The 27,738-nt window shown below is 51.9% G+C and overlaps 1 protein-coding gene across 2 annotated transcripts; it reads left to right on the top strand.

Moving 5' to 3' along the window:
* Lmna (lamin A/C) lies at positions 1 to 27,738 on the top strand. Of its 2 annotated transcripts, XM_063282429.1 has the most exons (14): positions 1 to 63; positions 6,136 to 6,205; positions 6,988 to 7,625; positions 20,797 to 20,953; positions 22,015 to 22,140; positions 22,331 to 22,501; positions 22,663 to 22,788; positions 23,746 to 23,966; positions 24,055 to 24,277; positions 24,778 to 24,885; positions 24,984 to 25,103; positions 25,482 to 25,577; positions 26,285 to 26,551; positions 26,801 to 27,737. In XM_063282429.1, exons 3-14 carry the CDS (start codon positions 7,270 to 7,272, stop codon positions 26,825 to 26,827), a joined length of 1,998 nt encoding a protein of 665 aa, XP_063138499.1. In that variant the 5' UTR covers positions 1 to 63; positions 6,136 to 6,205; positions 6,988 to 7,269; the 3' UTR covers positions 26,828 to 27,737. The 2 variants fall into 2 exon arrangements, with proteins under 2 accessions (XP_063138499.1, NP_001002016.2); NM_001002016.2 differs by lacking the exons at positions 1 to 63; positions 6,136 to 6,205 and having other exon boundaries at positions 7,067 to 7,625; positions 26,801 to 27,738.

Below are 27,738 nucleotides of genomic sequence, written 5' to 3'. Positions count from 1 at the left end.
GGAACCTGGGGATGGAGAGGAAAGCTTCAGCCCGGAGCCTGATCTTTATTTTGATCTAGTCTGGTGTGTATTATAGAGTGGTGAGTGCTGACACAGTCCAGAGAGCTCCAGGCACCCAAGGGGAGTGACGGGGAGGTAGTTTAAAATATTAAGATGAAGCACCTCCTAGGTAGGAGCCAGTTCTGGGCACACTACAATTTGCTGTTGGGTTGGGTTCCTGTCTAGTGTTTAGGGCTTTCTTATGTCACCTGTCAGCTATGTGGCCTTGAGCAAATCAGTTAACCTGGCCAAGCCTTTCATTCTTTTATCTGTAATATGGGGATAATAGTACTTGCTTGTGTGCCTCAGATCTTTGATTGTTAAAGGGTTGCCAACCCGGAGACCTGCCCAGGTGTGAGGTGTGAGCGGATTGGCCCCTCTTCTCCAGCTGCACCTACCCTCCTGGCTGGAGCTTCGAGGTCAGCAGCCTCCAATTTCATAGGAAATGCAGTGCCAGCCTGATAGGGCACTGGCTCCAACCAGCTGCTCCTCCCTGCTAGGGTTGTGTGGTCTAAGACCAGAGCCTATCTTGGGGGAATCTGGGGGTCTGGCCCACCTTGTCTTTTGCACTCAGATGTCAACTTTTTTGTTGTCCCCCCCCCCCCTCTCTGTTTTCCAGATAGGGTTTTTTCCTGTGTAGACCAGGCTGTCTTCAAACTCAGAGATCTGCCTGCCTCTGCCTCTGGAATGCCTGGTGCTTTTCTAACTTTTTTAAAATATAGTCTCCTGCCAGGATGGTGGCTAACTCCTTTAATCTCAGCATTCTGGTGGCAGAGGCAGGCAGTTCTCTGAGTTCGAGGACAGCCTGAGCTACACACAGAGAAACCCTGTCTGAAAAGACAAAACAACAACCAAAAGATAGTCTTATTTAGTTTGTGTTGGCCTCAAACAATCTGTGCAGCCAAAGGTGGCTTTGAACTGATCTTTCTGCTTTCACCTCCCAGAAACCAGGATTTCAAATCTCTCCTGGGCTACAGAAGCCCATTCCGAAGATAGGAAAACCTTTATTCCTCCGTGACAGATTCCTTAAGGGACCTCTTAAGGGAGGAACTAGGAATTACCAGAAAGGGATTCCAAATGTCCAGGCAACTAGGGAGGTTTCTGTCTCTGCTGCATAGTATATTGGAGAGTTTTGATGAGACTTCGTTAAATGAGAGGTCTGCGGGCCTTACAAATAGTTGTCAATCATTTCTAAGGACCATACGTGGCCTAGCCCACCTCCGTCCCAATCCACTAGGAGTTTGCATCACTCCTGAGTCCCACTGGGAACTTTGCTTTTTTCCTGCCAATTTCTCAACCTCTCAGAGTTTGGGGTTCCTGGCATACCAAGTACAGGTAATATGCCTAACTCATGGGGAAGATTAAACAGATGTGCCTGCACGTGGCCCCTAGCCCTGTGCCTGCCACGTGCAGCCTCTTATAGAATGGGCGAGGTCTCCCACTGTAGGGGCAGGAACTGTGACCCAGCACACCTGATTCATCACCTCAGCAGTGTGTGGTCACAGACCCTGTAATCTGAGGAAGAATGACTTGAGGCCAGCCCTCAGGAATTCACTCTGAAGGGATTCCCGAGGCCTTCCCACCCAGTGGTCTGGCTCCCCTCCCTCTCCCTACCCAGCCTGACACTAAGAGATCATAGCCTGACACTAAGATCTCATTCTTTGCAGCCAGACTAACCTGTATTAAAACTCTAGCTTTGCTACTAACCATACGACATTAGACACGTGATTCTTAGGTGGGGTGATGTGGCCCTCCCCTAGGGATGTTTGGCAGCATCTGAAGATGTTTTCTGATTGTCCTAACTGGGGACAGAAGTGCTATTGGCATTCAGTAAGTAGTAGTCTGAGACGCTGCAAATATCTCACTGGTGCAGCCTCTCCCATGAGGATGAGTTCTCTGGCTGGAAACAGCTGTGGTGCCTGCTTTGGCAAGCCCTATGTTACACAGATAACTTAGATCTCTGGCCTTCATTCTTTTTTTTTTTTGTTTTGTTTTTTGTTTTTTTCTTTTTTTTTTCGGAACTGAGGACCGAACCCAGGGCCTTGCGCTTGCTAGGCAAGCGCTCTACCACTGAGCTAAATTCCCAACCCCTCTGTGCTTCATTCTTAACTGCAAAACAGAACTAATGATGTATTCGTTTTGTGAGCTGTTGGAGACATGCAAATACCCAGTACCCAGGGTCAGGAGGCATCCATGAACACTCCCTGAGTTAGTTATTGCTAGCACGCCTGTGGTCCTCTGCTGAGCCCAGTCCACCCAGTTGGGCATATCGCGTGCTAAGGCCAGCATCTCTGTATTGTTGTTCGTTCGTTTGTTTGTTCTGAGATAGGGTCTCACTATGTACCCTGGCTGGCTGTAAACTTGAGATGTCCACTTGCCTCTACCTCCTGAAGCTACACTCACAGGTCTCACACCTGCCCTGAAGCTTTCCTTTTGGTTCTTAAATGCTTCCCTTTGAGCAGCTAGAGTCCCGCAGGACTCCAGCCCAGCATCAGGTCTCACCTCCACCTTCTCCTTCCCCCATTCTGTCCTCCATTCACACCTTCCATGGGGCCAGGCCACAGATTCTGCTTTTTCTCATTTTGGACCTCTGCACAGAATTGCCCTGGCACAAGTCCACTCCCTGCACCTCCCACACAGGCACTGGCAGAGGTAGTAAAGTGTGTCCTGGGTTTGGACAAAGCTGTGTGTCTGAGCTGACTTCCTGCTGCCTACTTGGTGTCTGATTAGGGGAATGGTGACCTGACATGGAGAACAGAGAGCAGAGCTCCAACCCGTGCAGTTATTTTGTGGAGTATATGTATATGACACCAAATGTAAGGATTATAGAGGGGCTGGCTAGATGACAAGTAAATGTCACAAGATTGGTGACCTGAGCTCAGTTCCCACAACACACAAGTGAGCAGAAGAGAACATACTCCACAAAGTCATGCTTGACCTCTATGTGGAATGTGTATCCACATATACATAGTTCACACGCATGCACATGTGCACACGCAAGCACACACACACACACAATTACAAAACAAATTATAGGAGCTGTGTGTGCCGGGACATGCCTTTAATCCCAGCACTCAGCAGGCAGGCAGATCTCCAAATTATAGAACAGGCACTGGGATGTAGTTCCGAGGGCTGAGTAATTGTCTCCTGCGCACGGAGCCCTGGGTTCAATCTCCAACACTGTATAGGTCAGGCATGGCCACACACACCTGTAATCCCAGCACGTGGGAAGCAGAGGCAGGAGGACCAGAAGTTCAAGGTCTGCTACATGTAACACATCAAGTACAAGAAGACGGAAGACGAGTTACTCACTGAACGCTGTTCTGCTTTTACATGCTCATGACACTCGCCATCTTGTAGGAAACTGAAATTCTGTCTTTTATCACTTACCACCTTCCCTCCATTAGAATGTCACAGTCAGCTCCGAGAGCCTTTTTTTTTTTAAAAGATTTATTTTATGTATATGAGTACACTGTAACTATCTTCAGACACACCAGAAGAGGGCACCAGATCCCATTACAGATGGTTGTGAGCCACCATGTGGTTGCTGGGAATTGAACTCAGGACCTCTGGAAGAGCAGCCAGTGCTCTTAACCGCTGAGCCATCTCTCCAGCCCTCCGAGAGCCTTTTTAGCTGTGTTTTTTGGTGGTTGTTTTGGTGGGTTGGATGGTTTGTTAATTGGTTTTTCGAGACAAAATTTCTCTGTGTATCCCTGGCTGTCTTGGAACTCACTCTTTAGACCAGGCTGACCTTGAACTCATAGAAATCCATCTGCCTCTGCCTCCCAAGTGCTGGGAGTAAAGGTGTGTATCACTTTCGTCCACCTGTGTTTTTGCTGTGGTGTGTTTTTGTATGTGTGTGCAGATGTGTATATATCTGTACATGTGTATGTATACATGTGTCTGTCCATGCACATGTATATGTATTTGTGTGTGTGTCTGGCACATGTGTGGTGCTAATGAATGAATCATGTTATACAATACTCTACTGTTGAGCTATTCTTCTAGCCCATTCTATTTTAGTTTATTTATTTTGAGGCAGGGTCTCAATGGTGTAGCCCAGGCTGACCTTGAACTCACAATGTAGATCAAGCTAGTCTTCTACTCACAGAGATCCTCCTGCCTCTGCCTCTTAGGTGCTGGGATTGAAGGTGTGTACCACTACACTTGGCTCCCCAGCCCATTCTTTATGTGTTCATTGTTGTATCCCTAATGTCTAGAAAAAGAACTTGGCACACAGTAGGTACCCAGTAAACATTTGTTTGAACAAGTAAATTCTCCGTGTCCACTGGAGGCACCTCTGTTACAGCCCTGAGCCTGCCTTTAACAAGGAACTTTCCTTACAGCGTGTGTCACCTCCATCAGAACCTTACAGATGGAGGAAACGGAGCCCCTCAGACGTGAGATACCCCACCCAAGCCACTTGAATAAGAGTGACAGGGCCAGATGCAGTTCTTCCTCAAAGGACTGGAGTACCTCTGTGTGCTAGCACACAGAGGCCTAAGGCCCAGTCCCTCATGTCCCTCCCTCATAGCACTCCCAGGAGGAGGAGGCCAGGCACACAGAGTGGCACCCTCCTTGGGCCATTGGACCTGATGGTAAGTGCTAAACGATCCCTCAGACTCCATGTTGGAGTTCAAGAAGCTCCAGCTCTAACGTCTGGGTCCCATGTGGAACTCATTACCCAGTGCTGTGTTCCAGGCTGCCCTTCAATGTGCATTCCTCTTGGTTTGGGCCCTCCCCACCCTTCTCTGCCAGTGGGAAGAGGCGCTTGTGACACCAAGCAGGGTAGCGCTACTCTGCAGCTTGGTTTGCAGAAATCCACGCCCTGGGAGCCCAGTCCCCAGGTCTTTGTTAGCCTCTTGGCTCACGTGACAGTTGACTAGGGAAGGCAGGTGCAGAGTTCATGTCACAACAAGGAGAGGCATGGCTGAGAGCTTGTTATCTTCCATCATGCCGGACCTCTCCTGCTCGCTTCTGAAGTCCCTGGCATTGATCTGTGCTGTCACAGAGGAAGGCAGACTCTGGTCTTTGGGACATGATCAGGGTAGAACACTCAAGTCGAGGACCCCCTCTGAAGGTCAGATTTAGGACTGAGGCCATCTTGATTGTGGTAGAGACAAAGATCCTTTGCTAAGAGCTCAGAGTACAGTTTGGGATAAAAGTCCTCCTTTATACCCTTCCTACAAAATATGGGTGGGTAGGATAAGAAGGGTTAAGTGTGGTTTTGCTACTAAAGCCAGGGAGAGAAGCCAGGCCAGGGAGGGAGAGGGAGGGGTAGGAGGGGCAGGAGGGGCTGAGACAGTGGGAACAGCGTGAGCCCCAGCCCTCACGTTCCACTGACTCACCCATCCACCTCTGTTTCTGGGTTAGGAAGTAGGAGAAGGAGAAGCAGAAGAAATGGGTTTTTGTTGTTGTTTTGTCTGGGAAGTTGAGTGGCAGCCACATAGCCCGAGGGAGAGAACTAGAGGGAAAGGAAGCTACGTCCTAGGTCCTCTCCCCTAGATGCATCCTGGCTTCTTACCACACTGCCCAGTCACCCTCACAGAACTAACTCTCCCAGAGCCAAGTGGAGTGGAACACACCTTTAATCCCAGTCCTCTGGAGGCAGAGGCAGGCAGATCTCTGAGTTCAAGGCTGGCCTGGTCTACAAAAGGCGTTCCAGGGGTACGTAGAGAAACTCCGTCTTGAAAAAGCAAAATGGCAACAACAAAATCTCCTAGAGTCCCAACTCAAGCCCACGACCTAGAACCTGTCCAGTTCTGGAACTGGCAGGTTAATCGGTGCCCTGAGTGCTCCATGGAATGAGCAGGGAAGGCTCCATTGCAGGAGGGGATGATGGGGCCAGTGCAGCTTAGGCTAGGGTTACAGGAGAGGACTAGACAGCTGACCAAGAGTCTTTGATGGAGGCTGAAGAACCTGGGACCAGGGTTACTGTATTGGGAGATAGTCTAGTCAGGGCCCACTCATAACTGGCTAGAAAGGCATGCAGTGGCTGAGGAGGGGTGGCTTTGCTCTTCGTGCTCCCACTGTTAGGAATGGAACCCAGATGGAGACCCTGCATTAATAACCCTCCGACCCCATTCCTCTTTTCAGGCCCTTCTTGCAGTCACAAAAATCTGGAACCTGGTGTCCTAGCCATGTGTTGAATGCACGCACAGCTCTGGTATCTGTTTTAAATTATCCATTAAAATAAGTACAGTCCTGGAAAAAAATAAGTACAGTCTTGGACTTGGCTGGGTGGAGTAAACTGAAGAAAGGGGCTGAAAGGGAGGGATTATAACAGCCATTTCCAACTGTCTGGGTCCAAATGAAAGGGGAGGGGGGATTGGGAGGGGCCAGCTTCTGGCTTCTATTCTTGGCTTTCTCTTGGGGACTGAGGCTTATTCCTTAGATCTAAAACCCAATGTTTGGTTTTAAAGCCAGAAATATAAGGGAAGTGCATAGGTTTAAAAAAAAAAAAAAAAAGGCCCTTGATCTTTGCCCCAAACTTGAGGGCATAAAGTAATATGTTAGTTACCTAAAAACCCAGACGTTCCTTTGCCATCCCACTCCTGGCATACTGAAATGCAGCCCTGGATAGGCCGCTCCTGTGCGTGGGGGAGAGGTGACTCACTGTTACTACTGAGGAAAGGGGAGCCAGTGGTGGAAGTGGGTGAGTCACTGATGGGCAGCAGCCTCAGCCCTCCCCCAGCTTCCTTGGCTCCCTGGGGATGCCTAGCTCTCTCCCTCACTTTGCACCTACTTCCCCTGGTCCCTCGCCACTACCCTTCGCCCACCCACTCTCATTCCTTTACTCTGCCCTTTACCCCAGAAGGCCAAAGCTTGGAGTTGAGTAGGCAGGAACCAACATTGTGAAGCCCCAGGCCAGAAAGGGGTGTTCTGCAGACTGAGGGTTAGCATGCTGGCTCCTCCTCACCATACCTGCCTCCGCCCCTTTGGGTCTAGGATGGCTCCTTTAAGAGCAGTGGATCCACCCCCTGTGGAGGAGGGCCTATTAGAGTCTCTGCCCGGCTGTCAGTGACTCAGTGTTCGCGGGAACGCTGCCTCAGCCTCAACACCAGCCAACCCAGATCCCGAGGTGCGCCAGCGCCCAGCCCAGATCTCCACGCCTGCCAGGAGCGAGCTTCGCCGGCTCGCTGTCCCCCGAGCAGCCTCTGTCCTTCTGTCCGAGTCCCGCGCCCTTCTCGGGACCCCTGCCCAGCGGGCAGCACTGCCACCCTGCCGGCCATGGAGACCCCGTCTCAGCGGCGCGCCACCCGCAGTGGGGCGCAGGCCAGCTCTACCCCGCTGTCGCCCACTCGGATCACACGGCTGCAGGAGAAGGAGGACCTGCAGGAGCTCAATGACCGTCTGGCCGTGTACATCGATCGCGTGCGCTCCCTGGAGACGGAGAACGCGGGGCTGCGCCTTCGCATCACTGAGTCTGAAGAGGTGGTCAGCCGAGAGGTGTCCGGCATCAAGGCGGCCTACGAGGCCGAGCTGGGGGATGCCCGCAAGACCCTCGACTCTGTGGCCAAGGAGCGCGCCCGCCTCCAGTTGGAGCTGAGCAAAGTGCGTGAGGAGTTCAAGGAGCTGAAGGCGCGGTGAGTGAGGCCTGGCCGGCCAGCACCAGGGAAGCAGCAGTCTTCCATAACTGGCCATCTAGTCCCCTCCCTCCCCGGAACTGCCTCCCGCGGGTGACTGGCAGTGCCAAGGGTAATAGTCATGACAGGACACAGCAGGGAGAGGGTCTCTGTGAGAGGGTGGGGGGATATAAAGAATGGTGGGGCATGGAGACCAAGTAGCCTTGGTTACAGGGCCTCACTCTGTCAAGGTGGGATCTTATAGCCATTTGGAGCCTGGGGGATGGGCTGGAGGAAGGCAGAACAGGCTTTACCAGGTCTTGGAACTCCCGAATGAGGCCCGGAACACAGCAGAATGGGTGAAAGGGTTTTATTAGAACTTTCTTGGTGGATTTGGCACTCTGCCAATTTTGCCCAACGTGACTCTGAACACATGATGTCCACTAAAACATATCTCTCACACAGACATTTGTCCGGTGGTATTGTAGAGGGGTCACCAAGGCTGCGTAGCCCCTTTCTCCCATGGCTGTGTACGCAAGGCCTTCTCCTGGTTCTAGGAGCTGGGAATGTCTGGGACCTTTCCTAGACTCTGCCCTCCAGAAGCACAGGAGGAAGCTCCCCCGCAGATCCCACAGCCCTTGGCCTGCCTCGACTAGGAATGCAAGAGAGTGTGGGGAGGGAAACTGGGCACAGAAGCTAATGGCCCTGGAAAATCTGTTATGCCTGGGTCTGGGGCTCCCCAACCCTGGCCCTCTCTGTTTGGTGACTTAAAGGTTTGGAAGCTCTGTCCTTTCCTCCCTCAGCCAATAAGCCACTTCCGGTTTCCTAGCCAAGCCAGACTTTACTCTGGCCCATCCTCCAAGCTGTTGATGTCTTGATCTTATTAAACTGCTGGAATACAATGACATTTTTGAAATCCAGCCGTTAGAGAGCTTCAGGCCACTCCCACCTCACCCATCCCTGCCCCACCCTGCCCCACCCTACTCGACTCCACCTTCTTTCTAAAAGGACTTTCCAAAGCCTGGGAGTGTGGGCCCTGGCTCCCGGGACTCCCACAGGCTCTGTGTCTGGGATCTTTTCTTCTATGCTGTAGACCAAGCCAAAGAGCGTTGGCCATGCGTGCAGATACCTAAGGCTCTGGTAGCTTAGACTTCTCTTCCTCTTTTTCCTTTTGCATTATCTTCTGACAGAGCCCACTGACTATCAGTGGTTGGTCATTCTGTTCCTTACCAGATCCCAGCCATAGGTGGTGGCAAGCTCATTTTCTCAAGTATGAGCGGAGGTCATGTGCACAGATGGGTCCAGCCTTTCTCTCAGCTAATAGGAATTACCTGTCTTTTCTCTATTAGGGATATGAATACCTTATCAAGAAATACATGAGGCAAGTTAGAGGAGTCCCAGTGAGTTAACTAGTTAGTTAAGCTATAGTTAAACTAGTTTAAGTCAACCACCAAAGCTCTTGCAGATCCTGGTGCAGAACTTGTCTAGTAGATCTGGGGACAGGGGGAGTGGAAGATAGAGCTTTTGTTCATCTAGCTGAGCCACTCTGTGTCTTCTGCCCCCAGTGCAGCTGTCCAGGCCTGGGACACCAGGTGGTGTGTACACACATGGGGTAGGGGCCGGGCGATGTGTGGACTTTTTATATTTAGCCACCTGCCTCTATTCTCAACTGAGCCTACCCGAGGAGGCTGGGCTTCCAGGAAGGGGGTTGGGGTGAGTATACACACCTAGGTCCTTGCTGGTGGGGTGAAGTGGAGGCGAAGTGAGCTTAGATGGATGTCTGTCCTTCTATGTCCATTGCAGAAGACTCATGGCTCTGCCCTTTGTATGGCTGGTGAGCTCAGACTGAGGTGGAGAAATGGCCTGAGTGAAGTTTGGGGAGGATGAAAGGCATTGTCCGGGCCCTCCCACCAGGGCTGGGGGTGGGGAAAAGTGACCAATTTAATGTTTAATTCCAGCTCAGAGTTCAGGGTCAGGCTTGGAGTTAGGCATAACTATGAGACCGGTGACAATCTTTAGCACAGTTCAACTTGGATCTCTCAACTGCACCCACAAGGCTCTTCAAACTGGGTTGTAAGTTCCAAGGAGGAGGCAGGGGAGAGGGGGAACAAAACAACTCTCTCCTTCCCTCTTCCTCCCTCTCCTCCAGAGGTTTAGATATCTAAGCTGGGAGAAGGGGACAGTTGGAAGTGAGGGAAGGCTCACCCCAGGCTTATGGGTAAGCTCAAGTCCAAGCTAGACAGCTGCATGGATGACTCAGACGCCACCCTCCTACCCTAGTGGCTTTTTAGAGACAACAGGAGACGGAGATAGACCACAGATGTCTGAAAGGGACAGCTATGGGCCTGGATAGCTACATTTCCTGTCCTGTCTCTACAGCATGCTGGGGTCCCTTTTCTGTCTCCCCCCAACTTTAGATTTATTTAAGTGTGTGTGAGAGTACATGCACATGTGCCACAGTGTTCACGGCAGAACATAGCTTGGGGAATTTGGTTCTCTCCTACCTAATATGGGGTTAGGGATTGAATTTAAGTCATCAGGCTTGGCAGAAAGCACTCTTACCCATGAAACCTTCTTCTAGTCCCTTGCCTCCTTCCTTGGAACCTCTGACCTCTGAGAGTAATTCTAGACCCAGGAGGCAGAGGCAGAGGCAGAAGCAGAGGCAGGCGGATCACCAAAAGTTTGGGTTAGCTAGCCTAGCTTACAAAGTTAGTCCAGGCTATATAGTGCAACCTCATCTCAAACAAAGCAAAGCAAGAGAAAACAAAAGGATGCAGGCAGTACTGTAGTCACTGCCCAACTCCCCACTGCCGTGTGGGGTACTCAGTACTCTTCTTACTTCTCTGTGAGGAATGACACAAATGGAGGTCAGAGGACACTGTGTAGGAGTGAATTTCTCCTTCCATAACGCAGGCCTCATGGGTGGAACTCAACTCGTCAGGCTTGGTGGCAAGTGCCTTTACTCACCAAGTCATCTTGGTAGCCCTCCATAACTATCTTTTATTTTTCTCCAGATCACTAACATTTTTATGTGTATAAGTACTTTGCCTGCATTTATGTCTGCACCACATGCATGCTGAGTACCTTTCGAGGTCAGAAGGTGGCATCACAGCCCCTGAAACTGGAGTTGGATGGTTGTGAGCCACCATGAGGGTGCTGGGAACTGAGACCCGGACCTCTGCAATAACAAGTGCTCTTAACCACTGAGCCATCTCTCCAGGAACTCCCCCCAACTTTTTTATTTTGATTTGTAGCCCTGGTTGGCCTGGAACCCCCTATGTACATCAGGCTGGCCTCAAATGTCTGCCTGCCTGTGCTTTTGGGGTGGTGGAACTAAAAACATGTGCCACCATGCCAAGCCATCCCCCACACATTCATTCATTCATTCATTCATCTATCTATCTATCTATCTATCTATCTATCTATCTATCTATCTATCTATCTATCTATTATTTTTTGAGACTGAGCTTTTCTGTGTAGCCTTGACTGTTCTGGAACTCTGTAGACCAGGCTGGCCTCCAATTCAAAAATCTGCCTGCCTCTGCCTCCCAAATGCTAGGATTAAAGGTATGTGCCAGCACTGCTGCCCAATCCATCCCCTACACTTTTAGGACAGATAATTGGTACAGAGAGATGGCCCAGGAGTTACGAGCACTCACTGCTCTTTAGAGGACTTGGGTTCAGTTCCCAGCACTCATTGGCAACTTGAAACTGCCTGTGACTCCGGCTGTAGGGGATCTGACACCTTCTTTTGGTTTCCACAGGTCTGTAGGCAACCACAAAATATATCACTCACACACACACACACACACACACACACGCACGCACGCACGCACGCGCACACACACATGCACACACACAAATTTTTAAGTTTTTTATTAAAAAAAAAAAAAGACTGGTAGAATCTGGACCCAGGGTTACAAAGAGGCACTGTACATAAGAAATTAGAATGTCAAAAAGGGCTAGGGCGTGGCTCAGTGGCACAGTGCCTGCCTATCGCCTCACAAACAGAAACACAGACACACACACACCCAGAGACCCAGAGAGATAAACACAACAGACACACAGAGACACACACGTATACACACACGTACACACACACACACACACACACACACACACACACACACACACACATATATTCAGTTGTAGCTAGGGTTTAGTTGTAGAGCTCTTGTCTAGTATGATTGGGCCATAGCTATGTTCATTCAGTCTCTAGTACTCTATGGTTTTAGGTTTTAGGTCTTAGGTTTGGCAGCACAAGCTTGTAATTCCCAGAGCTTGAGAGGCTGAGGCAGGGGGAGTATGGTGAATTTCAGCCTAGTCCTGACTATATGAAGACCCAGAGTATGAGCAGAGTGTGTCTTCCATGAGAAACTGTTGGAGTGAAGCTGGCCAGAAGTGGGGACCATTCCTGACCCACGACACAGAAGCACCCCCTCCCACCTCCACTCCCTCGACCTTCATGCTCCTCAATGCCCTGTGCATTGGCAGGCTTCTGTGACTCCAGTGCAGGGAGGCAGGGGGCTGCAGGCTAAAGTAATCACAGGCAGCAGAAAGCAGAGGTTTGTCCTATTCCCTGCAGGGTGAAAGGTTAGGATATGACTTCCGGTGCTACTCTACTAAGCCTTCTCTAGCAAGAAAGACAGGCTGGAAATCTAGCCAAGGCTCACCTCTGCTGCCTAGAGATTCTGCTTTGAGGCCAGTGACGCACTTACTTCCGTCTGTACCCGGAAAGACCCAGAACCCTGCTAGGCTGTATATACCTCATTAGACAGTAACTCTGGGGGCATGGTGATTGTGCCTTCAGTCTCGAGACTTGGGGTAGGAAGCAGCTACCTGGGTTGAAAGGAGGCTGTGCCCTTGGGCAGAACTGTTACATTGACAGAGACAGTGTCTTGAAGGGTATCAGGCCCTAGGTGAGCCCATCCACGTCCCTAATAGAAGGAAAGAAGCTGGTACAGCTATACCCCGGGGGCTGAAAAGTACTCAGCCCAAGGGACACAGAAAAGCCATTCCCCATTAGGGTCCCTCTACTGCCTTCCCCTAGCCTCAAGTGGTCAGTGACATTCCTGCATGCCACTCAGTAGCTCATTGTCAAGGCTGAAGCCAGGGCCAGCTGGAGGCCAGCTGGGAGGACGCCTTCAGCCTTCACCTACAGCTGTGCCCTCTGCTCTCCTTACACCGGTGCCTTGCCAGCCCTGCCAGCCCTGCCAGCCCTGCCCAGCCCTGCCCAGCCCTAACAGCCATAGCTAGACATGAGACTGGAGGCCCAGACACTCAGAAGAATATCTTCTATCCTCCCTTCCTTGGTCCCAGTAAATGTACTGAAGGTGACCCAGGCCAGCTCTAGCATACATGGAGACACTCTCGAGAAGTTATAAGACCTGTTGTCTCTCAGTAAGATGTTCCACTAACAAAATGACAGATAGTGTTAGGTCATAGTTAAAACAGCTGTGGCCCTCAGTGTCCCTATCTCTAGGTTCATCTTTGTCCCTAAATTGCTATGTGACTTTGACTTAATCAGCCCTCTCCCTTTATTTCCCTAACAGTAAAAGAAAGGGAGTTAGAACAGATCTGCACCTTGGGTTTCAAAGCAGTACAATGACCCATGAAGTGAGGAAAAGTCCTCTAAATACGACATGAGAGGTAATAAAACCAAGCACAATAAATTGGAGTATGGTTAATAGCCAGTGCAGTTTTTTTTAATAGAACTATTCCCCACAGCAGTGGAATTAAAACCACTAGTCTCCCTCCTGCTTCTCGGAGAAGAGCTTATTGGACTTGGTTAATTATTATGACACTACTGTCTTGGCGTAGGCTTTGTTTTCACTTCTGTTGGGAAAATAAAGTTCATTTCAGCGTCTGCCTACCTTCAGGACATTAGAAAGGGCCCTATGGTGCAGCAGGACAGTCTGCCTGTGGCACTGACTGACCAGTTTCAGGGCTGGAAGGGAGGCTCCTAGGAAAGACAGGACTGATCTCTCCAACTGCCAGGGTCAGAAGCTAGTGGGTGGTGCACAGTGACCTTACCTGCTCACCTGCCGCTCACATTGGTGCACCCAGCCAATGCGCTGTGAGTCTTGGCCCTTACAATCCCTTAAGAAAAGGAACAATAATCTGGCAAGGGGATCTCTCTACTTTACTCTGTAGTTAAAGGAGAGGAAGCAGGAATCCTGCTGAAGCAGGAATAATTCAGGCTGGGATCCTCGGCCGGGAAGTGGGAGCTGAGTCATGGATGGCATGCAGGGTTCAGAGTGGACTGGACACCCAGAGCTTGTCTAGTCAGGGAAGAAGCTCCTGAGGTGGGCTTTCCTTACATCAAGGAAGAACGTCTGGATTTGGTGGGGGACATCTAGAACCTCTTTAGGGCCACCTCAGAGAACTAGAGTCCTTTTTTTAAGGGGTAGGGCTTCCGGACATAGTGGCCAAGGGTGAGGAAACTTTTGGAAAAGGAAAGGCTTTTTTCTCCCTGCAGAAGCTCCATGGTTGCCACCTCTGCCAGCTGGGAGGACCTGTTGCATTGTTCTAGGTTTAGTGCAGTGAGACCAGAAGTTCAAAGCTTTCTTCTACTTCCTCTCCTGACTTGGGTGTGGCTCAGACTCCCTCCTGGGACAGCCAGGGTTAATAACTGTGTGCTACCAGATAGAGGGTGGCTAATAAATCCCAAGAAGTTACTGCTGAGTAAGTTTCTGAGGAATCCCTCGGGTCATTCTACCTTCTTAGGCTGCCCTCCTCACCTTCCTGCTGCCTTTTATCTGTCCTCAGCCCCTACCCTGACATCTCATGACAGTATGAGCTTGGCTTCTGGAATAGGAGGCTAGAAAGAAGAGAAGTTCAGCAGGAGACTGACAGGAAGGCAGGAGTGGGGAGAAGCTGACTGCTAGGTATCTAGGACCCCTGTGCTCTGGTCTCTGGCTCCAGGCTTCTCTTTTGTACAATGCCACGTTGATAGACCCAGCAGCTGTGACTCAGGCCTGGCCCCTTGCCAGGTCCAGTGCCTCTGCTAGAGTGGTGTCTGAACATGTCAACAGGCCTCCTATCCTGCTCTGGGCACCAGAGCCCTACCAGACTCTCCCTTATCCTGGAATTAAGTCTTGCCTTTGTTTGGAAGAAAGGCAACTGAGATCCTGGCTGCTCTGGAAGCCGATCTGAGGCCTCAGATCCCACAAGATCCCAGGCCTATCAGTAGTCTGAGAAAGGCTTGAGGAAGCTGAGCTTTGCCAATCATGGGCACATGTGCCTGCGTGAGGAGACCTGAGGTTTTCTTCCCCCCCCCCCTCTCTCTCATTTATTTTTTATTTTTGCTTTTTTTTTTTTTTTTTTTAATTTGAGACAGGGGTTCTTTATGTAGTCCTGGCTGTCCCGGAACTTACTCTATAGATCAGGCTAGGCTGGCTTGAACCCACAGATCTCCTCCTGCTTCTGCCCCCTAATTCTGCTGGGATTAAAGGCTTGGGCCACCACCTCCCAGCCTCAACCTTGTGGTTTTCAAATGACAGCCATCCAGAGTTTCACAGGGCAGGTTTTGGGGAAGGTTCAGGAATACCTGCTTTGCTTACTTCCTCCTTAGCATGCCAGAGTAGGGCTGCCCACATCCTGCCAGAATTTGAAAGTGGTCACAGACCCACAGACCAGCCAAGAAACCAAGAGGTGGCAGTGGTTATCTCGGATGGCTGCACAGTCCAGAGCCAGTATTAGGTTTGAAGGTAGTCAAGGGTAGTGGATCCATCAGGTCTTTTGACTGGGGGTCTCCCAGCAACAGAGTGCACTTCTAAAAGGACTGTATCCCTGAAGCTCTCTGAAGCCCCTTTGCTTCCTAACAGTCCCTTCTCTTTCCCCTTCCTCACTCTCAAACCCCCTCCTCCCTTCTCTTTTTGTACTGGGAGTTGGACCCAGGAAATCACACTCCAACCCCTATGTCATTTTCTTTGCTTTGGCCCTGTATACTGGGGTGGGTAGGTTTTTAGTGTCTGAACCCAGCCTTCTCTAGGCTTTCCTGCCTACATCTGTGAAAGAAAGTACAGAAATTAGTCCAAAGGTTAGTCTAGAAGCCCTCAACGCCTGAACTTTAAGGCATTAAGGGGACATATAGAAAAACCCAAAGATCACAGGTAAAAAACCAGTGCTGGGGTGGAGAACGGGTGGGGTTGCTGTGGGAGGCCAGATATAGAAAGATTTCTGTATTTAATCTGTAGTACATGCATCATTCATGTCTGTATAATTAAGATAAAGGAAACTGCATTGTTAGTGGAAAAAAAAAATTGGGCCTGGGAATGTAGCTGGCCTAGCACTTAGGAACTTTGGGGTTTGGGTTTGATCCCAGCATCCCATAAACCACATATAATCCCAGCACTTGGAAGGTAGAGGCAGGAGGATCAGAACTTTAAGGTCATTCTTGACTACTTAGCAAATTCGAGGCACCCCAGGATACCTGAGACTCTGTCATGAATAAAAATAAATATTAAATAAACCAATATGGGTCTAGGTGGAAAGGCAGCTTGGGCAGGGTAGGGCCGGAAAAGAGAGATAGAGGGTTGTGGTCTCAGGGGGATCTGGGAGCAGCACCTCAGCACCCTTCCCAGTCACAGGGGTCACCGATCTTTCCGGAACTCCCGAAGGCTCGAGGCCTTGCTCTTTCTGGCCCAGCCATGGGGAACGCTGAGGGCCGGTGAGGCTGGCGGCGGGCGGGCGGGCGGGGCGCGGGCCGGTCTGTCATTCCCTCCTGCTCCTTATTTTTAGCCCCGTGTAGAGTCTGGGCCGCGGTCCCTCCCCCAGGACAGGGGAGGAAATGCAGGCCACTCCCTCTGGGCTTAGGCTGTTGCTCCCGGCAACCAGGCCAAACAGGCCGCGCGGCTTCCATATCTGGCGTCTGAGGTGGCTGAGGAAGATGACTCAGTGGGCGGGTCAGCGCCTGGCTCTGTGCCCATCCAGCCCCTCTGCCACTGCTGCCTTTCTTCCCTAAAGCAGCCCGGGGACCCCCAGCCTTGCCCCCCACCCCTCGCCCGCATCGGCTTCTCACTTACCTTTTTCATGACTGCTCCCCTCCCCCACGCCCCTCATTGAGCCAGGATTGCCCATTGGGATGAGTTAAACCGGATACCCAACCCTTCTTGTCCCTGGCCCCTGGAGGCAGCAGGGATGCAACCACTCCTTTGCTCACGCGGGGCATGGCACCAGGCCTGGAACAGGGTATAGGCAGGCAGGGTCTCACTGCCCCCTGAGAGCACGGGAGACTTCCCGCCCTCTGCCCTGTTATTGTGGCTCTGAACATGAGTCACAGGGGTAGCCGGGGTTCCTACCCCTTTCCAGCTCCCAGGACTGCCCCACCCAGTCCTCCATACCAACCCAGGACAAACCCAGCTTTCCTACTACCACGCCCAGTGGGCTGGAACTGGACCACACCTCTACGCAGACACAGATGCCTAGGCCTGTCGGGTGTCTGCACGGCCAGCCCAGGCTGAGGTCTCCTCTCCTAGGAAGAAAATGGTGTTTGATAGAGGATAGCCATTTAACTCAAAACTTTTTCTTTCCTTTAAAAATCTGTTTTAAACGATAGCAAATAACTGTTATAGTGTTAAACATGTAACTTGCATTGCTATTCAAGATGTGCTTTTCTTTTCCTTCTTTTTTAAGAATAGTATCTCACTATGTAGTCCTGGCTGGTCTAGAGCTCTCTGTAGATCAGGCTGGCCTTGAACTTCTTGAGATCCCACTGCTTCTGCTTCCCAAGTGCTGAGACTAAAGTAGTGTATCACCATACCACGCTTAAAGCATGATTTAAAAAACAATTTTTTTTAATAAAGAGGAATTTTGGGGCTTGGTAGTACATGCCTTTAATCCCAGCACTCAGGAGGCAGAAACAGACTGATCTCTGGATTAGAGGCCAACCTGGTCTACAAAGTTCCAGGACTGCTGGAGCTATACAGAGAAACCATGTCTTGAAAAACCTAAAAAAGAAGATTAGAGAAAGGGAGAGGACGCCCCCCCCCCCCCATTTTTTAGGGTATGCTTGTGGCTCTGTCTACAGAGCTCCCAAGGTCTGAGTCATGAGCCCATGGGTGATAGTGGCTTCTTCCCCTTAAATGGGGCTCCCCATGCCTGACTAAGAAAACCACAAGTTCTTCCTTGATAATGTGTGCTTGAGGTTTCCCTCAGCTGCAGGGTGTGTCTTAGTCCTTTGTGGAGTCTCTTCAGTACTGGGTAAAGCACTGGCAGGGACGGGAGGGATGGAGAAACAGCCCCTGGATTTCACTGAAGGCGTGTTCTGAATTGGTACAGAGAGGAGTGCAAGCACTACATTCTAAAGGGCCCTGGTGGGAGCTTTCACCACCTGCCTTCTCTGTATCACACTGGTAATAGCATGCATCTCAGAGGGCAGTTAATATTGTCGTCCTTACAACAGTGCCTGACATACAATAAGCTCACGAGAAATATTTGCTGTCACAGTCACATCCCACATAACAGTGTTTCTGTCAGTGGCAAGTCATATACAGTGAAGGTCCCCAAACTTCTATCATCTTGTGTGATCACACTGTGATATTTGCATGATGATGAAACTACTTCATAACTTCTTACAACACAACTCTGTTGTTATGTGACACCATGGCTACATCATCATAAAAACCCAGCCCTGTGTATGTCAGACCATATAGTCCTGGAGGACAGGGCTTTTGCACCATATCCCTGTACAGCCAAGGACAAGGGGAACCCTGGGAATTCCACCTCTAGTGCCCAAGGAGGCAGGGCTAGGGAGTGTTTTTGAGGCTAAGCATACTCAGCCCAGTCAGGAATGGATTTGCTAAAGGGGATCCACTCCTGCTCCTGGCTTATTTCTGCAGTCTCTCCACACCCAAGGCTTAGGAGGGCAGTGGTGGGTGGGGGTGGGGGAGTGTGAGAAAGGCAATAAGGACACTGCCCGTGTCGCTGTTTGCCACGGTTGATGTTGGCCACGCACCCCCCTCTGCACCTCAGTTTCCTCATCTGTAAAAGGAGGAGCTTGAAGGACTCAGAGCTGGTCCTCTAAGTCTCTCCCACATCACCAGCAGCACCCCAGCTGGCCCCTCTGGGAAGCCGCTGCCAGCCTTGGATCCGGCCCAAGGAGCTCAGATTCTGTCTCTGCAACTTGCTGCACCGTGTTTTTTTCTTCATTTTCTTTCCTCCCCTGCAGCTGTGTCTCAGCTTCGGAAAAGTTCTGAAGTCATGGAAAGTTGGGGCCGTGCTTCTAGCCAGGGCTGGGCCGGATGGCAGCCAAAACCTGAGCTGGGTTTTGACTTTATTTTTAGCTTTTCGTGCTAAGATGGAGCTAGTCTCTGGTTCTGGAATGGCCTCTGCAGGAGAGACACCATTGCTTTAAATCGTTTTTGTGCTGTGGAGGGAGCAACACATAGCCTGGGGAGCAGCCTCCAGGACTCTTCCCTGACCCTCCTGTGTTCCTCCCAGTCCAGTAGAGCCCTGGTGGAGGACAGGACTCTCGGAAATCTCCTGAGTGTCTCCTACCCCTTTGCTTCCCCAGGTCTAGCCTTTTCTCTGCTACTGCAGGGTGAATTGCTAGGCCTAGTACAGCTTAGAGATTTTGTGGCAAGAGAAAGATGTTGAAAGGGCTGCTCTTCCTGAAGTGGGTCCCCCTGCTTTACTTGCCCACCTAGTTTCCTTTTTAAGTTTGGGATGTATCATGTGCATGCAAACACATGCTGGTCTACTAGAGGTAGCGGTCAGAGGACAGCCTCCTGTGCTGTCCTAGGTTGAAACATGGTTTCTTGTTTGCAACTGTACAGGCAGGGTAATTGAGCTGCAAGCCCTGGGGATGTTCTCGGATCTCACCTTAGAAATGCTGGGGTTGGGGTTGGGGATTTAGCTCAGCGGTAGAGCGCTTGCCTAGCGAGCACAAGGCCCTGGGTTCGGTCCCCAGCCCCGGAAAAAAAAAAAAAATGCTGGGGTTGCATAGGCGTTTACCCTACCCAGCTATCTGTGGCTGAAGATCCAAACTCAGTTCCTCATGCTTGCGAAGAAGTTCCTTACCCAGAACCGTCTCCTCAGCCCTTAGTTTTCCTTTTGCTGTGGTGGGCTCCTGATGAGAACAGATAATTTTGCAGATGGTTACTAGTACCAGGTCCCCTCCCAGAGTCTACTGCTCCCCCTTAAGCCCCCTCAGGGTCTACTGCTCCCCCTTACCTCCTCCAGGGTCTACTGCTCCTCTTTACCCCCCCCAGGGTCTATTGCTCCCCCTCCCTCTAATACTTATGAAGGGATTATGTCTGGAAAGTTCTCAGGCTTTCCAGAAATTTTCAGGAAATTAGGACTTCTCTGCTTCTCTAGTTTACTAGCAGAAAGAATCAAGAATGTGGGGGAGGCAGAGGCATTCCAGGGTGGTAGAGACTTACTAAATAGCTTTGTCTACTTTAAGGAGCTAGGGATAGGGTGTGGCTCCAGACTGGAACCCAGTGGATCTGGAATCCAGGGATAGACATCTGGAACACATGTCAGAAAGCCTGGCTGTAGGGAGAGCCTAGTCCATTGTTAGGGATGATCTGATGGAGGGTCCTCTGCTTCGTGGGGATCAGAGGCCTTAAGACTAAATCCCAAGAAGGGAAGGGTCTCATATGTTTCCCTTAGTCTTGTCCCTGGTGTCCCTAGGGAGACTCTTTTCCCCCAGAAGTCCCACATGGGCAAAAGGAATTAGACTAATTTGAAACTCTAACTGGAGAGAGAGAGAGAGAGAGAGAGAGAGAGAGAGAGAGAGAGAGAGAGTGTGTGTGTGTGTGTGTGTGTGTGTGTGTGGCCAAGACACTCACTGTCTGTCGATTCCAAGGGAGGGAAGCAAACTGAATGGGGAACAAACGGGTGGAGTCCAGGGGAGGAAAAGGTTAAGGCCCTGTGTGGGAAGGGGCAGGAGACAAAGGTGCCCTGTCTATTTTAGAGGGAATGGGAGGCAAAGAGAGCCAGGCATTCATATCATCTGATCTAGCTTTGCCATTGGCCCCAGGCACGTTCTTGGGCCCTGAGTCATGGGAAGGGTAGAGAAGCAAGAAGGGGCTTTTGGGAAATCTTAGGGGTGGTGAGAACCCAGCCCCAGGAGCTGGTGGGAGCCAACAAACCTAATGTAAGGGTGCCCTCTTCTGACCGTTTCAGGGACCTCAGGACGGTCCCATTCCCGACATGAGCTTCTGAAACCTGCCCTTCTCTTTTCTAGCAATACCAAGAAGGAGGGGGATTTGTTGGCTGCGCAGGCCCGGCTCAAGGACCTGGAGGCTCTTCTCAACTCCAAGGAGGCTGCCCTGAGCACTGCTCTCAGTGAGAAACGCACGTTGGAAGGCGAGCTCCATGATCTGCGGGGGCAGGTAGCCAAGGTAGGCCACTGTCCTGGGGCCCTCCTGTGACCCCAGTGACCCCACCTGATGACTGGATCTTGAGAGGTGTCTGGTTCAACCTGTCATTGAGTCTTATTCATCTGTTCACCTTCACTTCCCCGGTCTAGAACACTGCTCCTCCTTCCTCCTTCCTTCCTTGGTCACTAAGAAGCAGTGCAGCAACTTAAAGCAATCCACACACCAGTTCTATTTAACAGCACAGTGTACTATGCCTCGCTCTGATTCCTCCCCTCCTGTCTCCTCTAGTCAGCTCCAACCGCTTCAGAGGAGAGCTGTCCACTGAGGCCATAACAGAGTGCTGATAGCTCACTTTACCTAGGTGTGGGTCAGTACTGCCTTGTGCGCGTGGTGTCCGTTACTTTCCAAGTTCTCCTCTGCTCCTCTGATCTCTCATGCTGCACAATATGGAGCAGGACTGAAGAAGTTAGAGACACGGTTTAGCGACTCCAAAGCCAAGCTGGACCCTCCGGAGCCTCCTCCCTCCCTTAGCCCCTCCCCAGCTCCCCAAGGCCTACTGAGAGCAGCCTGCGCTTGCACAGGATGAATGCCTTAGCTTGGTGCTTCCTCCAGAAACCATTCTCCAGGGCTGTTAGGGGTATCTCCTCCTGGTCTAGCCCTTGCCTGTGGGTCCTGTGCCCCCGACAGCACCCCCGACAGCACCTCAGCCTCAAGACCATTGGTTTTTTACTTTTTTTTCTTTTGTGGGCCCTGATGTGGGCACACAGGTTAAGACCAGAGGACAACTTGCAGGTACCTGTCCTCTCCTGCCATGTGTGCTCTAGGGATAGGACTTAGGTTGTCCAGGCCTAAAGGCAAGCACCCTCACCTGCTGAGCCATCTTACAGGCCCTCACCCTTGATTTTTAATGCCCAGGCTGCCCCGGGGTAGTTACTGTGAGAATGCGCATATCACATCCTTCCCCTCATGGGCGTTGAAGGCCTTCACTGCCTCTAGGCTTGCTCTCCCTGGGGGCAGCCATCACTCGATTCTTTGGCATATCCCAAACACCTTCCGCATGAACTTGGCTTTCTTTCTCTCAGCTTGAGGCAGCCCTGGGTGAGGCTAAGAAGCAACTCCAGGATGAGATGCTGAGGCGAGTGGATGCTGAGAACAGGCTACAGACCCTGAAGGAGGAGCTGGATTTCCAGAAGAACATTTACAGTGAGGTAAGCATCACGCTGTAGGGGTCTGAGAGCTGATGTGGACGCTGGACACTGGGCTCAGGCCAGCAGGGTCATCTGCAGACTAACGAGGGCTGCCCTGCCCTGGCCTGTGGGGTTAAGGCAAGACAGGGAGTGTGGACTTCTGGCCTTGGCTTCCAAGGAACCACTAAGTGTCTTCACTTAACCTGTTCAGGAACTGCGTGAGACCAAGCGCCGGCACGAGACCCGGCTGGTGGAGATTGATAATGGGAAGCAGCGAGAGTTTGAGAGCCGGCTGGCAGATGCTCTGCAGGAGCTGCGGGCCCAGCATGAGGACCAGGTGGAGCAGTACAAGAAGGAGCTAGAAAAGACATACTCTGCCAAGGTGCTGGCCTCATCCCATCCTCTCCGGGGTGCTGCTGTAGCAGCCTATCCTACCCATGCCGGGTGTGCCCTGAGGACGGGTGGATGGCAGCAGGGGGATGCTGTCGATCCTCTGGCCCGCACCTCCAGGTTCCTGCTGTAATAATTGTGTGCTTTCTGCAGCTGGATAATGCCCGGCAGTCTGCCGAGAGGAACAGCAACCTCGTGGGAGCTGCCCATGAGGAGCTCCAGCAGTCTCGAATCCGCATTGACAGCCTCTCAGCCCAGCTCAGCCAGCTCCAGAAGCAGGTAATCCACAGTTTACCCTTCTCACCACGGCACTGGTCTAAGCAGATATTTGCAGAAACCCACTGAGAAGAGGAAGAGAGGGGAAAGGGGACCCCAGGATCACAAGCCATGGTTTGGAATCTGGCACTGTCTGGTTTTCCAGGGTTCCCCTTTAGCTTGCCTTGACCCTCAGAGCCTCTATTTTACTGTGTATGAAGGGTTTTTTGGGTTTGTTCTGGGCCTGCTGGGGATTGAACCAGAGGCCTCGTGCATGGTAGATAGGTGCTTTCTCGCTGGTTACAAACCCAGCCGCATTTCCTACTTGGAAATGGAGAAGCCCTTGGACTGGACATGTAGCTGAGTTGGTACAGTGCTTGCTTACCACGCACGAAGGCCTGGGTTCCATCCCTGGGACCACAGAGAGCTGGGTGTGGGTAGTGCGTGCCTTTCATCCCAGGCTGACGTATCAGAGATTCAAGGTCATCCTCAACTCTACCTGAGGATGTCTCAAAAAAGAAAAAAAAAGCCAAGCTGTGGTGGTCACGCCTTTAATCCCACCACTATGGAGTCAGAGGCAGACAGGTTAAGGCCAGGTTGGTCTGCTGAGTGAGTTCCAGAGCAGCCAGAGTTACATAGTGAAACCTATAAAACAAACAAATCCTTAAAAATAAATGGGAAATGCTGGATGTTCTTGTTCTCCCCGGCTCCCAGGTCTGTCATGACCCTGCAGAGTGAAATGTTACACTGCCAATGTTAGCTGGTTGTGCTATTCGTGACAAAAGGAGATGGGGCCCAGCCTCAGAATGAGGGGTTTCAGTCAGATGTTAGGAAGGGCTTCCTGGTCACTGGGTAAGGCCATGGTGGCTCTGGAGAAAGCCTACGGATATCGAGTGCCTGTCTTCCTTCCCCTGTGCCCCCCCCCTCGTCGTCCACATTGGCCTTTGGGAGCTCATCAGACCCTTGTCTTCTCCACCCCAGTTGGCAGCCAAGGAGGCCAAGCTGCGTGACCTGGAGGACTCCCTGGCCCGTGAGCGGGATACCAGCCGGCGCCTGCTGGCTGAAAAAGAGCGGGAGATGGCTGAGATGCGGGCAAGGATGCAGCAGCAGCTGGATGAGTACCAGGAATTGCTGGACATCAAGCTGGCCCTGGACATGGAGATCCATGCCTACCGAAAGCTGCTGGAGGGCGAGGAGGAGAGGTGAACTAGGAGGGGTCTAGAGACACTGTCGGGGCCTATGGCCTGCAACTCCCACGACTAACGCCGCGTCTTGTCTCCACCTTCCCAGGCTACGCCTGTCCCCCAGCCCTACCTCGCAGCGCAGCCGTGGCCGCGCCTCCTCCCACTCCTCCCAGTCTCAGGGTGGAGGCAGCGTCACCAAAAAGCGCAAGCTGGAGTCTTCTGAGAGCCGGAGCAGCTTCTCGCAGCATGCTCGCACTAGCGGCCGTGTGGCCGTAGAGGAAGTAGATGAAGAGGGCAAGTTCGTGCGGCTGCGCAACAAGTCCAACGAGGTGGGCCTGAGATCAGGGTCTGGTTTTCAATGGCTGGGAGCCCCTGGTTCTGGTGGAGCGTCTGTCGCCCTATCTGAGAATTTGGAGTGTGTGGTAGTCTTTACATCTCTAAGTTGGGAAGATGGAGGAATATAGGTGTGTGTGGCACAGTACGACATTTGAGTGAGTAGAGTAGGTTGGGATGCCAGAGGTAGGGGCGGCAGGCCAGCAGGCCAGTCTTCTCTGTGCTTTGTTTTGTTTTGTTGTTTTGTTGTTTTTTGCTCTTTTGCTTTGCTTTGCTTTTTTTTTTTTTTTTTTTTTTTTTTGGTTTTTGTTTGTTTGTTTTGCAATGGGGTCTTGCCCAGGGTGGCTTTGATCTCCTGGGATTAAGCTGTTCCCCCACCTCAGCCTCCATAGTCGCTGGAACTGCTGGTGTACACTGGCGCCTAGCCTGCACATAAGTGAGATTAGCCCAGAGCCAGGTTGAGCTTCCTGTCCTCTTCCCTCCACCCTACTTGCAGGACCAGTCCATGGGCAACTGGCAGATCAGGCGTCAGAATGGTGATGATCCTTTGATGACTTATCGCTTCCCACCGAAGTTCACCCTAAAGGCCGGGCAGGTGGTGACGGTGAGTGGAAGGGCCTGCGTGGGACTCTGGGGTGGAGAAGTTGGACTCAGGACAAGAGCATTAAGAATAAGCACATCTCTTAAACCATCTGTCCCCAGATCTGGGCTTCAGGAGCTGGGGCCACCCATAGCCCCCCTACTGACTTGGTGTGGAAGGCACAGAACACTTGGGGCTGTGGGAGCAGCCTTCGCACGGCTCTCATCAACGCCACTGGAGAAGTGAGTATGTCGCAGCTGGTAGCTTGCTGGACAAGGCTGCCCCTGGTGGCCATAATGGGACTAGCTACCTCCCTGAGCCCAGTTCCCACCCAGCCGTAAGCAAGCCAAAAGTCTCCCCAGTAGAATGATGGGTGGAAGTCAGCCAGTGAGTGTTAACAGCAGACTCCAGTTTAAAGAACGCTCGCTGAGTTGTCAGCTGTGTCCTGTGTGCGTGTATATTTGTGTGCGTGTGTGTGTGTATGTGTGTGTGTGTGTGTGTGCGTGCATTCCTTAGCCCCAGCATCAGAGGTTGGAGCAAGGTTATATAAGGGCCCAGGATGGTTCTAGCTGTACAGCCCTCACCTCCTGACTCTTGGGTCTGGGCTTATGTCCCCATAGGAAGTGGCCATGCGCAAGCTGGTGCGCTCACTGACCATGGTTGAGGACAATGACGATGAGGAAGAGGATGGAGATGAGCTGCTCCATCACCATCGTGTGAGTGGCAGCCGCCGCTGAGGCCCAGCCCACAAGGGTAGCCCTGGCAGCCTAGGGCAGCTCTCCCGCCTCCATGCCAAAGTCTTTTCATTAAAGTGTTTTGGAATGCCACTTGCTGCCCTCGCCTTTCTTCTCTCTCCTCCCTCTACCTTGAACAGGGAGCCCAGGTGTCTGGTAAGGAAGGGAGTGGGGACTTTCTGATGCCACAGACTCTTCCATGGTGGCAGTGGACAGGATCTGGATTTGTCTCCTGGGAAGGGATGGGAGGACAGAGATGGCCCCAGCCCTGCCTCTCTTCCCCACCCACTCCCTTTGCATGCACGCTTTTCTGCTCCTCTCTGTCCTATTGCATGCTTCTCCTCAGATTCCCCTGCAGCAATGTTTTCTCTCATTTCTGTCCCTCCACAAATTAAGTTTCTCCATCTTCAGCCTCCCTCCTGATTGATTGCCCCTTAAGTGTCTAGGATTCAGGAGAGAGTTAAAACCACAGCTCTTCATTTTGAAGGCTTCCTGGCCATTTCCCCATCATGCCCTTCCTCCCAGCCACAGGCCTCCTATGTCCCTACCACTCCGGCTATGTGGGTGCAGACAGAGGTCACCTTCCTGCCCCATGGCCAGGAATCTACAGGAGCCCAGAGCCTAGGTGCTGGTCCTAAGAAGTCAGTCCCAAACTCGCTGTCCCTCCTGAGCCTTGTCTCCCTTCCCAGGGCTCCCACTGCAGCAGCTCGGGGGACCCCGCTGAGTACAACCTGCGCTCACGCACCGTGCTGTGCGGGACATGTGGGCAGCCTGCTGACAAGGCTGCCAGTGGCTCAGGAGCCCAGGTGGGCGGATCCATCTCCTCTGGCTCTTCTGCCTCCAGTGTCACAGTCACTCGAAGCTTCCGCAGTGTGGGGGGCAGTGGGGGTGGCAGCTTCGGGGACAACCTAGTCACCCGCTCCTACCTCCTGGGCAACTCCAGTCCCCGGACCCAGGTGAGTCATCTCTTCGCTTCTGCCCTACAGCAGGACACTGCTCACCGAGCAGCAGGGCAGCCCACGGGAGTGGGGTCCCCCTCCTTGCAGCCCCCCTTGCATCCTGCCCCTCCTGTCTGAACCCCAGACTCGAGGTCAGGGCGAGGCCCAGAGTGTGAGGGTTTGGGAGACACACCCCCTTTGGGGTCAGGGAGGGAGAGGAAGGGCCAGGCACTGCTGCTCACACCTCTGCCTTCTCTTCTCTCTTAGAGCTCCCAGAACTGCAGCATCATGTAATCTGGGACCTGCCAGGCAGGGGTGGGGGCAGAGGCCACCTGCTCCCTCTTCACCACATGCCACCTCCTGCCCTGTTCCTTATGAGAGCAGGTCTGAAGCCAAAGAAAACTATCCCCTGCCTTTGGGTGTTTTTCTTTTTTCCTTCTATTTTTTTTCTAAGAGAAGTTATTTTCTACAGTGGTTTTATACTGAAGGAAAAACACAAGCAAAAAAAAAAGTGTCTTTATCTCAATCCTTAGTCCTTCCCTTTTCCCTGTATCTGCCTTAAACCAAAGGGCTTCTCATAGGAGCCCAGGGAAAGGACTGCTTTTGTAGTCTAGATTTTTGTCCTGCTGCCTTGGCTTTGCCCTCATCCCAGGACCCTGTGACACGGTGCCTGAGAGGCAGGCATGGAGTTCTCTTTACCGGCCTCCTCCACAGCTGGCCCACTGCCATGCCAGCTGCAAAGAAAAGGGGTGCAGAGAGAATGACTGAAAGGTCAAGCCCCTCCTGGCTCACTACACTTGGCCGAGACTCCTCTGCCTGCCTTACCCTCCTGCCTTCCCGAGCCTGGGACGAGTGGATTCCCAGAGGCAAATCTGCCATGCTTGCTTTTTTCTATATTGTATTCAGACAAGAGATGGGAAAGATGGGGAAGGAGAAGGGACGGTCAGTTTGAACCTACCTTTCCCCCGTGCGTACAGCCTGCTGGTGGGCTCTGTCCTGTCGGTGGAGGGCAGTATTAAGTGGGATTGGGGAGAGAGTGAGGGAAAGGCTCCTGGAGATTGGGAGAACCTGCTGGGGCCAGTGAGAAGACTAGAGGGTGTGGTGATTGGTGGCTACAGCAAACACTAAGGAACCCTTCATCCCACTTCCCATCTGCACCTCTGCTCTCCCCCCAAATCAATACACTAGTTGTTTCCATCCCGGAT

This window comes from Rattus norvegicus, chromosome 2 (genome assembly GCF_036323735.1).
Source record: "Rattus norvegicus strain BN/NHsdMcwi chromosome 2, GRCr8, whole genome shotgun sequence".
NCBI classification, from domain to species: domain Eukaryota; kingdom Metazoa; phylum Chordata; class Mammalia; order Rodentia; family Muridae; genus Rattus; species Rattus norvegicus.
Note: the sequence above shows the minus strand (reverse complement) of the source record. Positions and strands in the feature narration are given on the sequence as shown.